The sequence below is a fragment of the Hippopotamus amphibius genome, chromosome 13, assembly GCF_030028045.1.
Source record: "Hippopotamus amphibius kiboko isolate mHipAmp2 chromosome 13, mHipAmp2.hap2, whole genome shotgun sequence".
Taxonomy (NCBI): Eukaryota; Metazoa; Chordata; class Mammalia; order Artiodactyla; family Hippopotamidae; genus Hippopotamus; species Hippopotamus amphibius.
Genome location: NC_080198.1, coordinates 38,727,132 through 38,740,275, shown reverse-complemented (window position 1 = coordinate 38,740,275; position 13,144 = coordinate 38,727,132). Strand labels below are relative to the sequence as shown.

Genomic DNA, 13,144 nt, shown 5'->3' with positions numbered 1-13,144 from the left:
CTTAAAATAAAAATTAAAACTTTCTAGGAATTAGCAATAAGCTATACCTTAACTGAGGTATTATGTATGAGAAGTACACACTTATTAAAACTTATCAAACTGAAGCATTAAGATCTGTGCATTTTACTTTATGTAATTATACCTCAATTTTTTAAAAAAGATATACAAAACCAAGTTTGGAGAGGATGTGGAGCAAATTGGAACACTCATACACGGCTGGTAGAAGTTTAAATGGTACAAGTGTGTTAGAAAACTGTTTGGAAGTATCTGCCAAAGCTGAACACATGCACCCAGTGACTCAGGAATTCTACTCCTAGGTATTTTCCCAGAAATAAAAGGCACTAGGGGGCTTCCTAGGTGGCACAGTGGTTAAGAATCCACCTGCTAATGCGGGGGACACAGGTTCGAGCCCTGCTCCAGGAAGATCCCACATGCCGCGGAGCAACTAAGCCCTCGCGCCACAACTACTGAGCCTGTGCTCTAGAGCCCGTAAGCCGCCACTACTGAAGCCCACACGCCTAGAGCCCATGCTCCACAACAAGAGAAGCCACGGCAATGAGAAGCCTGCGCACCACAACAAAGAGTAGCCCCAGCTCGCCACAACTAGAGAAAGCCCGTGTGCAGCAACAAAGACCCAACACAACCAATAAATAAATAAATGGCACTGGGGGGACTTCCCTGGTGACACAGTGGTTAAGAATCCACCTGCTAATGCAGGGGACACAGGTTCAAGCCCTGGTCCGGGAAGACCACAACCACTAAGCCTGCACTCTAGAGCCTGCTAGCCACAACTACTGAGCCCATGTGCCACAACTACTGAAGGCCACACTCCTAGAGTGTGCTCCACAACAAGAGAAGCCACCCCAAAAGCCCACACACCGCAACTAGAGAAAGCCCACTTGCAGCAACGGAGACCCAACACAGCCAAAAATAAAATAAATAAATAAAAAAAATAAAAGACACTAGGAGGACTTCCCTGGTAGTCCAGTGGTAAAGAATCCACCTTCCAATGCAGAGAACTCAGGTTCAATCCCTGGTCCAGGAACTCAGATCCCACATGCTGTTGGGCAACTAAGCCTGAGTGCCACAAATACTGAGCTCGTGCACCTCAACTAGAGAGCCCACATGCTGCAAACTACAGAGCCCACACTCCCTGGAGCCCATGTGCCACAACTAGAGAGAAAAAACTCACATGCCACAACTAGACAGAAGCCCATATGCCACAACAAAGAGCCTGCACTCCACAATGAAAGAGCCCACATGCCGCAACAAAGATCCCACAACTGAGACCTGATGCAGCCAAATAAATAAATAAATTCAATAATAAAAATAAAAATAAATTTAAAAAATGGTTAGGACCCTGTGCTTTCACTGCCAAGGGTTCAATCCCTGGTCAGTGAACTAAGATACAACAAGCCATGGAGTGTGGCTGAAAAAAGAAAAAAAAAAAGCAGAGGACTTCCTAGGTGGCGCAGTGGTAGAGAATCCACCTGCCAATGCAGGCGACACGGGTTTGAGCCCTGCTCTGGGAAGATTCCACATGCCATGGAGCAACTAAGTCCATGTGCCACAACTATTGAGCCTGTGCTCTAGAGCCCATGAGCCACAACTACTGAGCCCATGTGCCGCAACTATTGAAGCCCACACACCTAGGGCCCGTGTTCCACAACAAGAGAATCCACTACAATGAGGAGCCTGCACACCACAATGAAGAGTAGGCCCTGCTCACAGCAACTAGAGAAAGCCTGTGTGCAGCAACGAAGACCCAACGCAGCCAATAAATAAAATAAATAAATAAATTCATTAAAAAAAAAAAAAGCACAAACCTTCCTTAATTTAATAAAGGGTAACTTTAAAACAAAAACAAAGGGGACTTCCCTGGTGGCACAGTGGATAAGACTCCATGCTCTCAGTGCACGGGGCCAGGTTCAATCCCTGGTCAGAGAACTAAATCCCACATGAATGCAACAACTAAGAGTTTGCATGCAACAACTAAGAGTTTGCATGCCACAACTAAGAAGCCCGTGAGCCCCAACTAAAACCTTGCACAACCAAATAAATAAAACAAATACAAACAAAAAAACTACAGCAAACATTATTTTTAATGATGAAATGAGAAAAGCCTTCCCACTGAAACAAGAATGCTGTCTATCACCACTTTCAATCATTGTACTAGAGATCCTAGCCAGTGCAATAAAGCGAGAAAAATTAATTTAAAATATGGGAATTGGAATGGGAGAAATAAAACTGTCATTATTTGCACATGGCATGACTATTTTTGTAGAAAATCCTAAAGTACTTTCAGTTAAAATCATTCAAATTAATAAGTAAATTTAGTAAGGTCTCTGGATATAAGGTCAATTTATAAAAATTAATTCTATATCAATAAATAATTAGAAAATGAAAAATTTTAAGTACACTATTTACAGAACCATCAAAAAACTCAAATATCTAGGAAAAAACACAATGAAAAGTACACAAGGTGTTAACTTAGAAAACTATAACATAATTAAGAAAGAAGGTGGGAATTCCCTAGCGGTCCAGTGGTTAAGACTCTGTATTTTCACTGCCAAGGGCTCAGGCTCAGTCTCTGGTTGGGGAACTATGATCTCACAAGCTGTGCAAAGAGGCCAAAAAAAAAAAGAAAGAGGGAGTTCCTAGGTGGCACACTGGTTAAGAATCTGCCTAACCAATGCAGGGGACATGGGTTCGAGCCCTGCTCTGGGAAGATCCCACATGCCAAGGAGCAACTAAGCCCTCGCACCACAACTATTGAGCCTGTGCTCTAGAGCCCATGAGCCACAACTATTGAGCCTATGTGCCGCAACTACTGAAGCCCATGTATCTAGAATCTGTGCTCCACAACAAGAGAGCCATTGCAATGAGAAGCCCGCACACCACAATGAAGAGTAGCCCCCACTCACCACAACTACAGAAAGCCTGTGTGCAGCAAAGGAGACCCAATACAGCCAATAAATAAATAACTATAATAAATAACTTTATTTAAAAAAAAAGAAAGAATGAAAGAAAACCTAAATACATGAACAGATATGCTGTGCAAACCCAATCTAGTAAAATGTCAATTCTACAAAAATAGTCTATAAATCAATGCAATCTAAGCTGGTTTTATTGACAAGCTGATTCTAAAATTTACATGGAAATACAAAAGGCTAAAAATAACTAAGACAATATTGAAAAATATCAAAGCTTATTATAAAGATACAGTAATCATGAGTTGGCTTTAGCCTAAGGGTAGACAAATAGACCAATGTAATCTAATAAAGAGCCTAGAGACATCTATGCATATGTGAACACCCAATTTATAACAAAATTGGCACTGTAGAGTGGTAGAAAAAAAGGATAGTTTTCTCAATAAATGATGCTGGGGGACTTCCTTGGTGGCACAGTAGTTAAGAATCCACCTGCCAATGCAGGGGACATGGGTTCGATCCCTGGTCCAGGAAGATCCCACATGCCGCAGAGCAACTCAGCCCATGCGCCACAACTACTGAGCCTGTGCTCTAGAGCCTGTGAGCCACAACTACTGAGTCTGTGTGCCACAACTACTGAAGCCCGCACACCTAGAGCCTATGCTCCGCAACAAGAGAAGTCACCGCAATGAGAAGCCTGTGCACTGCAACCAAGAGTAGCCCCCACTCACCACAACTAGAGAAAGCCTGCATGTAGCAATAAAGACCCAACACAGCCAATAAATAAATAAATTTATTAAAAAGAAAGAAAAAAAGAATTAACTATAATCAAAAAGAAATCAAAACAATACAATAAGTGAAAAAGAAATATATAACAGGAGAGAAATATAAAGCACAAAATAAAATGGCAAATATTGAATATAATCCCAGAAATACCAATAATTACGTTAAATTTAAATGGAATAAATCTTCCTATTTTTTAAAGCTATCAGGATAGATAGATAGATAGATAGATAAATGATAGAAAGAAAGAGACAAAAAAGACACATAAAATGTAAAGACAGCAAAAGGGTAGCAGTAAAATGGTAAAATATGATCCATCAGGTATGCAGCCTGGTATCACCATTCCCAAGAGAACTTTGGAAATCCTTAGTAACTACATGCATCTCTCTGACTTCTCCACTGTACTTGGCAAGAAATTCTCACATGGCTCTGTAAAGGAGGTAGTATAGGAGGATGTCCACTGCAGTTATCTATGACAGCAAGTTTGGGACTCACACCACAGAGAATGACATGGCAGTGACGGGCACAGGCCAGATGTACACACAGCAAGGTGGATGGGTCTTACAAACGCTGCACTGACTGCAACATGTAAGGGGGTTCCTTGTGCCCACAGAATATAAACTTTGCAACACAGTCAAAAGAATACAACGGACAGACTGGTTGCCTATGGAATAAGAAGGGAAGGGAATGGTCATGGGAGATTAAAATAAGATGGTGTAAGATGGTGGGGGCTGGTCTTACCTAGACCAGTGATGATCACCTGTCATGAGGAGGAGTATGACAGGTATGCAGAGTGTGACAACCTCAACCCTCTATACCTATGGCCAGACACAAAAGAAATACACAGTGTGGCAAAGGAAGACACACACAGGGGCCTAGAACCTTGGTTCCAGCTTATGAAACAGTTTAAACCCAAGATACAGTATAAATCCACAGGCCACAGCAAGAGGACACAGGCATGGCCCGCAGTGGGGTACACGCCCATGCACTACGCCCTCCAGGGCCCACAAGATAATACCTGCACAAGTCACAATCAACCCCCCACCAGGTGCCCACACACACTACGGGGAACACTCATGCCAAGGTGCCCACCCTGAAGACAGGTTGGTATAAGTACATGCCCAGGGGTGAGCCTCAGGGGCAGCTGAGGCCACCAACTCCTGAGAAACCTGCTCAGCCCTCAAGAGAGGAGCAAGGGACTACCTGAGCAGGGTCTGGGGAGTCCAGCCCAGGACAGGGGCTCCCCAGTCCTCCACCCTCAGTGGTCTGCCCCCATCTCGAGAGAGCCAAGAGGCCAGAGGGGTAGGCTCAGGCTGCCTACCTTGCAACTTCCGGTGCACCCACCTGGCCTCCGGAACATCACACTCTTCCCCATTCCACATAAATTTCTTCAGTACATCAGAACAGCAGTACTGGTCGTAACAGGTGCCACAGCAGAAATCAGGACAGAACTTGGGGAAGAGGTTGCGCCCAGGGGAAGTCACACATACCTCACTATGGGCTGGAAGAGAGAAACACACCGTTCATCTGTGGCCATGGAGCCAGGCCTCAGCCCTGTCCCAGCCTATACAGCCCCTTTCCCCATCAAAGCCAGAAGGCCCAAGCGTGCCGGGTCATCTCTGAGCCATCCCAGTCATTGGCCACCTCTGGCCACTGCCCCAACCAGCCTTGCCCTCTCCCCTAGGCCACAGCAGAAGTGTCAGCCTGGGCTCCCTCCCTCTCCCATCAGTCCACTTGCCCTCCAGATGGGACAGTGAACTTTCTACACTTGAGTCTGACTCGGCCACTCCCCACTCTCAGGCCATGGGATCAAGCCCAGAGCCCACAAAGCAGGGTCCAGACTACAGGTCACCCCATACTCTGCCTGTATTCTACCCTATTTCCCATCCTCCACCTTCAAATATACCTACCCATCAAGGCCTTACTCCAGGTCCCTTCCAACAGAAGCCACCCAAGCCCAGCAGTCACACCCCCAACCAGCTGCTGGGGACCAGGCACTAGACTGACCTGTTCGGGTCTTTTTTGGTTTTTGTTTTTCTTTTTTGGCCACACTACGCGGGATCTTAGTTCCCCAACCAGGGTTGGAACCCGTGCCCCCTGCATTGGGAACGCAAAGTGAACTGACCCATTCTTAATCCTCACTCCCTGTCCCTACCGATCAGCCACAGCAGCCTCAGCCCCTGCTGGACACTATGACTTCAGGGGCTAGCCCTCACAGACTACAGCCTTGCAGCAGGCTGTCTCCTGACCAATTCACCATGGGCCACACTCCCAGCACAGAAGTGTCCATGCAGCGCTTAGGCCTGGGCTGGGCCTGCAGTGGGCGCCTAGGAAATGTTTGTGCCCTCAGTGGCCAGGGCTCCGAGGCAATGGCACCATGTGGAGCCCCAGAACCATCATAAGGCCCTTAGCCAGAGTTGGGATCTAAGTATACCTGGCTGACAAGTTTGGAAAATGACCACAAAGTTTGCAAACTTCGATGATGCTACAGCCAAGTGTTCCCACGTATCCTTTGGCTACATTAGCACAGAACTAGTGCCCACCAGCAGGACAGAATGGTCCTAGATTCTGCCTGGACAGACCCAAAATGGAAAACCCAGTTCAGCAAGGCCCAGATGACTATGGTAGGCTGGGGACAGTCCTGATAAACCCTGAGGTAGAAAGTCCTGGCACAGCACTGGGTAAAGACCCAAGCTGGCCAAGCCCCCAGGGCAGTGGGCAGTGTCTGGAGACCCAACCTGGTTGGTGTATTGAAAGGGATAATTTATCACCCCTAAATATTCCTCTTTGGGGACTTCCCTGGTGGTCCAGTGGTTAAGACTTCACCTTCCAATGCAGGGGATGTGTGTTCAATCCCGAGTCAGGGAGCTAAGATCCCACATGCCTTGCAGCCAAAAAACCAAAACAGAAAAGAGAAAAATACTGTAACAAATTCAATAAAGTCTTTAAAATTGATCCACATCCAAGAAAATAAATAAATAAATATTCCTCTTTGGTCTAAGGATTATTTAAAGCAGGTTGTTTTCAAGAAACTGCAGACATAGGAGAAGCTCTGAAAACTGAGAAGTTACCCTTTTGTAATAGATATTTGTAAGCATAAGGGAAATCTCCATTTGTAAGGGTGTCTCCCATGCTGTACTAGGAAAAGTGGAATGACCTTATCTCTAGAAACTCATTAATGCTGAAGGCATAGACTTAAATCTGCATAACAACCTAACCCGTGTTTACTGGGATTTTCCTGGTAACTTCCCATAACTGACCCCCAATATCATTTTTCTTTTTTCCTTTAGTTCAAGATGGTATTTAAGGTGAAGGCTTCCACCATCTGGGGGAGTTACTCAGTTTTCCTGGGTCTCTCTCACGTATACAAGAGGTATACATGTTGTTAAACTTTTGTTTTTCTCGTGTTAACCTGTCTTACATCAATTTAATTAGACCAGCCAAAGAATCTAGATGGCAAGAAGGGAAAATTTTTCCACCCCCACAGTATCATGCACCCTGGGGCCATTGGCAGAGCAAGGTCCAAAGACAGAGGCATGATTGACCTCCTTGAGAATGGACAACTAAGAACAGGGTGGTAGGTAGGGGAGATGTTTTATTCCTGGCAGCTCCAGGCAGAACTCTGCTCTGGGCAAAGCTGCAAGGCAGAGGATGGGACCACCAACAGTCCCAACCTAACCAGCTATCCACCTGCCAACATGTTATGGTCAGCATAGCCCATGCTACTTGGTAGCTCAGGTGACCTACCTCCAGCAGGGCTTTTACAGCCACAGCCCAGACCAAGGTTCTAAGCTGGGCCTGAAGATACATACAGGTGAGTTTGTTTGAGCCAAAAGCCCTTGACACAAATGTTCTTCTGATGCCCAGACACACTGGACCAGAGAACAGGGCTCTACCTCCTCACTTTCCTACCCCAGGTCCTGCAGATTCGTCCCAGTCCCAAGGAAATAAAGTCCTTCCCTTGGAGGAAACCACCCACCCCAGAAGGATCTTTGGCTTCCTATGGAGGCGGGTGGGGGTGGTGCCCTGTTCCAATCCCTACCCCTGAAAGGCCCCCAGCCTGGCCTCCACCGTCTGTGATTCATGCCTCTACAATCAACACACACAGTTAGTGTGTCTCCTCCAAGCCTGGGGGCCAGTTTCAACAGTCTCCAGGAACACAGGGGCCATGGAGGCAGAGGGTGGAGGCTCCAGACTGAGGGAAGGCCTCTGATGAGGGGACCAGGCCTCCCTGCCGCCACCATCCCCCGGTAAGGCCAGGCACGGAATCCTACCCAACCCCTCGGAGCCCTGGAGGACAGAGCCCCCCACCACCACCATTCTAGGACAGAACAATGATGGCAGCTGCCTCAGGTCTGGGCAGTGTCCGTTCAGACGGGAGGGAGGCTGGAGCGGAGGAGAGACCACTCGTGGGATCGGCTGCCTCGGAGTTATTAGGGCTCAGCTGGGGTCACTGCGGGGACGGCGCGGACGTGGCCGCCCCGCGTGCCTGCCCGGGACAAACTCCCGCACCCACCAAGACTCACCACCCGGAGGCGCCGGGAGCAGCAGCAGCAGCAGCAGCAGCAGCAGCCGAGGCGCGGGGGTCGGCGCGGCCATGGCTGGGCGGGCGGACGGACGGACGGTCGTGGTGCGGCCGCAGGCTCGGCGACCCGCGCGGCCACCCGCTTTCTCGCCCCGCCCCGGCCGTTCCGGGAACCCCGCCCGGGAGGGACAGGGCGGGAGGAGGAGGGCGAGGGAGGCGAAGCGGACGGCCCTCCCAGCCTCGGGGCCAGGCACGAGTCCGCTGTCGGCCCCTTGGGAACACAGGCGACCCCCGAACTTGCCCTCGGCTCTCGGGGCCCTGGCCGCCCCCACCCCCAGTCCCCACCCTCGGGCCTGGAGGGGGTCGCCGCGGGGATCTGCTTCCTAGCACTTGAGCGCCTGTTGGGTCCTGCTGACAGGCCGGACCCAACAGACGCTCCCCGCGCCTCGGGTCCCTCACTTGCCCCGGGCATCCTCACTCCCTGGGAGGTACTTGAGGACCAAGTTGGGTGGCACAGCTACAGTGCCCAGAGCAGACCTCCACACACAGTAGGCGCCTAACACGCTGGTTCCCTTCTGAAAGCCTAGTTCGGAGGCTTACCGGGACCACATCTCAGAGGACACTCCATCACCCTGCCTCCTGGGATGACACACCTACCCCTGTGGTCACCCTACCCTGAGTCCAGGCAGGCTCATCCCTGCCTTAGGGCAAGGCTGGCTGGGATGGCCTGGTCTGAGAGAAAGGAACTGGCAGCTCCCAGACACACATTAGCCCACCACCTGCCTCAGGACTGGGCCAGCTGGCCCAAATCCTTGTCTGCTGCCCGAGTTCCGGCTCTCACAAGGCACCCTGAGATGTGGCCATGGCTAACAGGCCCCCACTGCCCCCCTACTGTGGGTCAGGGCTAAGGGCACAGGACCCTATGGGGACTTGCCGACAGACCCCTCCCCATATCCTCTGCTGTAGCTCCTCTCAGAAGTATTATCTGTAGATAATAGTATCTGATGCACATTTCCTGAATTGTTTTATAGATGCTAAAACTACCAGCAAATGAAAGAAATTAACTACTTGATGGTCATGAGCACGTAGCTCCAGGACTGATAATGTTAACACCTGTGACATGACGCTGTTACCTCATCATCAACCAATCAGAGAATTGTGCACGTGCTGATCACATGCCCTGTGGCTTCCCTCCTTCACCTGGCCTTTAAAAACACTGCTGAAGGCCACGGGGAGGTGGGGTGTTCTGAGCACTAGCTGCCCTGAACTTCTTGCTTGGTGCCCTGCAGTAAGTGCTGCACTTTCCTTCACCACAGTGTCAATAGATTGGCTTTACTGCACTCAGGACAGCAGACCCAAGTTTGCTTCAGTACCAAGGAGTCCCACAGAGTCGGGTGGGGAGCTGCACTACTGTCTTAAACCCTTGGGGCAGCTGTAACAAAACATCATAGATTCAGTGGCTTGTAAATGACAGACATTTATTTCTCACAGTTCTGTAGACTGGGAGTTCCAAAATCATCTGTGTCTGTTGCGAGCCTGCTTCCTAGTTCACAGATGACTTCTTTTCCCTGTGTACTGAGAAGAGGCAAGGGGGCTCACCGTGGCCTTTTATGAGCTCTCCAATCCCATGCATGGGGGCTCCGCCCTCATGGTCCAGTCACTTCTTAAAGACAGCACCTCCAAATAACCATCACCTTAAGAGTCAGCAGTTACACATGTGAGTTTGTGGGGACACAAACATCCAGTCTATGGCAAGCATTCTTTTTTAGCCCAGGATTTCTCACCTGCCGCCCACTCTGCACCTGCCACAGTCAGACTCACTCCACTCAAGGCAGAAAACATGAAGTGTCACATGAACCAGGCCCCTGAGCCAGTGTGTGCCACCATGTTTCTCACCTGAGGGTGGGGCTTCGTGTGACAAGGAGTGAGGCCTGAGGAGAGAACCCTCAGGATGCTCCCAGTGCAGGTCCCCAGGCCGGTATGAGACTAGGGTCCTCCCCTGGGCCTGGGTCCTCCACAGGCCCCCCTTGCCAATGGCCAGAGGGGCTCAGGACCCAGCGTTCTTGCACACCGGTGGGCTAGAGATGTGACTGCCCCCAGGCAGGATGACGGACCCTCCTTGACACAGCCCAGGCTCATCCTGCTTGGCTGCCTCTGCCCGCTCAGCTCCACAGTCTGAAGCTGGACAGTGCCCAGGCCCCCCTTCTCCATGTACAGTGGCCACCACACACTCCCCTCCACGTCCACCTCGCCAGCCACCTTCTGGTGCCTGTTCCACACCCTGGGTGCCCAGCCTTCCGCCTCCCACAGACTTGGTTTCTCTCATAACTCAGTCCCTGCCCCCAGTCAAGCTCCTAAGAGTTGTCCTTTCTCACCTCCCATCACCTGCCTGTGGCCTCTCATATCTGGCACCCCATCCCCATTTCTTCTAGGTGCTTCTCTCCTCACCTAGTCCTCCCTGACCTTTTCAGTACTGGGTTCCCTCATGCCCCCTCATCTTCCCATACCTGAAAGACACCTGTGTCAAACCTTCATGATCGAGCATAGTGGGGGCTCCAGGACCCACCCAGAGCTGTGCATGGGCAGGAGGGGGTTGAGGCCAGGAACACCCAGCAGCTTGGAAATCAGAGCCATGCAGCCAACATGCACGTGCCTCTGTGCTTGTGCATGCGCACATGCGCGGGGTGGGGCGGGGGCGGTTCCTGGTTCTATGAAGCTGGAAACTATCACTTCCACAGATTGCCTGAGGAAATCTGCTTCTCCAAGGCAGAAACCAAGATGCCTGTACCAAACTTGGGGGTCTCAACAAGACTGAAGAGGCCCAAGTCCACGTAAGGACCCAGACCAGCTGGACTAGCTCAGCAAAACAGTGCCAAGCCACAGGTGAGGGGCCAGATGCCGGGGACATTTGCGCTTGGCCCCGCCCCCTTACACAACATTTCTTATCAGGCCCCTCCCCACCCCCTTTCATTCCAGTAGGTGTCCTCCCCTCCTGCTTGGAGGCAGACCCTACCTTAAATTCTGCCTACCTAAAAGGCTCACACCTCCTCTCAGGGCACAGCCCCCTGCACCTCCTGTCCTCCTGTCCCAGGCCACTGGCACCTCAGGCCCTCCCCTATGTCCTCACCTCTTCCTCTTTATTTCTGCCTCTCACTGCCTGCTGGTGTCCTGGACCGTCTCTTTGTCACCTTCCTTACCTCCCACCCATGCCTCTCCTCTGGCCCTCCCCACTGCTCACATGCTCACCACCCACCAGAGTCCCCAGGCACAGTGGACCCTGCCCTGTCCTCCCTCCCAGCCCTTTTGGTCTCCGAGATTCTGTGCCCATCCACTGCCATCCTTGCCCTGAGGACTCCCAAACTCCATCTTCAAAGACCTCCTTGGCTTCCACTGGCAACTCACTGTCCCTAAACCTCTGTCCCCATCTCTGCCTGGTCACCCAGGCTTACTGCCCAGCTCTCCCCATGCTCTGCCACTTTCACCTCCAGAACATTCTTTTACCCACCACTGACCCAGCTCTGGGCTCATCTGCTCCCTCCCACACTTCCTGTCTGGATCTCCCTAAAGTACAAATCAGTCACACACCCTCACTCTAAACCCTGCAATGGCTCCCTGTAGCTCTTAAGACAAAGTCTTGATTTCAGTCCCACAGCAATGAATGGGGCTCCTTGTGCTTCCTTGCTTTCAGCACCCACCACACACATTCCCCTACCCTCTCTGGCTCCCAACTTAAATATCTGCTCCTCCAGGAAGCCTTTCAAGATGCCAAGTCTGGGTTAGGGCTCCCCTCAGTGTTCCCTCAGCCCTTGTGACCCCCCAGTCCACCACCAAACCTTGGGTTATGCAGGTGTTTCTGCTACTTTGGGGGCTAAATGAGGCTGGGACTATGTCTGTTTTCTGTGTCCAGCACAAGGGCCATGCATACAGCAGGTGGTTTTCCATAACAACTGGAAAAGGAAATAAAGGATCTCCTTTAGACCACTGATCATTCCCCCAGGGGGATGGGCTGGTCCCGAGTCCTCTCTGTGGGTTCCACCCACCCCCACCCCCACCGCCCCAGCACTCAACAAGCTGGACTATAGCTGTTTGTGCATCTACCTCCCTACCAACCACATCAACCTTAGTGCTAATGCCCATAGTAGATGCCTGTCCGGGCCTGGCTTCTACTTTTCCCTCCACATCCACCCTCTACCCCACCCAGTCCTGGGGCTCCCTCTTTTTCTCTTTCTCCCTTCTCATAATCAGTGTTGGGCTTGGTCAACAGAAGCCAGGAGGTCAGAGGGTGGGAGGAGAGTGCATTGGTTGGGCTGTTCCTTCCCTGTTCGGTCCCCAAAGCTCCTGTGGGCAGTCAGACACACTCCGCTCCACCCCCAACACCACCCACTCCACCCCCACAGCCACAGCTCCCCTCTAGCTCTATTCAGGGCCATAAAGCTGAGAAATTGAGATTGTTGTTATCTTGAGAGCCCCAGGGAGTGACTGATTTAAGAGATCCTTCTGGTAGACAGATTATAGAAACTGAACAGGAGGTGGGGGGCCAGTCGGGGGTGGGGGTTAGGTCCCACCAGGTTCTAGTAACCCTTCCTCTCCTGGGCCTTGACCCTGTGGGCTGTGGACAAGGAATGTTGCCTGGCATTCCTGTAAACAAAGAATGTTGCCCACCATCCCAATTCTACAAGAATCAAGCCATTAGCCACTGCAGTCACCCACAGATGGTGCACCAGAGGGGAATTCAGCATGGAGAAAAACAGGAAGTGTTCTGCACTTTGAATACTGACCCTAGATAGTTAAGATGCACGTCTAAGGAATAATTTCAATGAACCCAGGTCCTTGCATCTTACCGTACATAGAAAAACAAGTGCTAGAATCATTAACTTGAGATGTCTGTTCTTTGTAATTAGTAACC

General features: G+C 50.6%; 2 protein-coding genes across 4 annotated transcripts in view; both read right to left on the bottom strand.

Moving 5' to 3' along the window:
* SHISA5 (shisa family member 5) overlaps positions 1-8,420 on the bottom strand; it is a 30,115-nt gene extending 21,695 nt beyond the window's left edge. Inside the window, exons 1-2 of one of the 3 annotated variants that reach the window (XM_057704548.1) lie at positions 8,240-8,420; positions 5,058-5,214 (exon numbers count right to left, since the gene is read on the bottom strand). In XM_057704548.1, coding sequence (XP_057560531.1) covers positions 5,058-5,214; positions 8,240-8,312 — 230 coding nt within the window. In that variant the 5' untranslated portion in view covers positions 8,313-8,420. Of the gene's footprint in view, positions 1-5,034; positions 5,215-8,239 lie in introns of those variants that run through there. The other 2 variants (XM_057704549.1, XM_057704547.1) reach the window with 2 other exon arrangements.
* Positions 8,421-9,764: 1,344 nt separating this feature from the next.
* Positions 9,765-13,144, bottom strand: part of PFKFB4 (6-phosphofructo-2-kinase/fructose-2,6-biphosphatase 4) — a 57,350-nt gene continuing 53,970 nt past the window's right edge. The window contains exon 15 of the transcript XR_009048683.1: positions 9,765-9,813. The gene's annotated coding sequence lies outside the window, so the exon portion shown is untranslated. The remainder of the gene's footprint in view (positions 9,814-13,144) is intronic.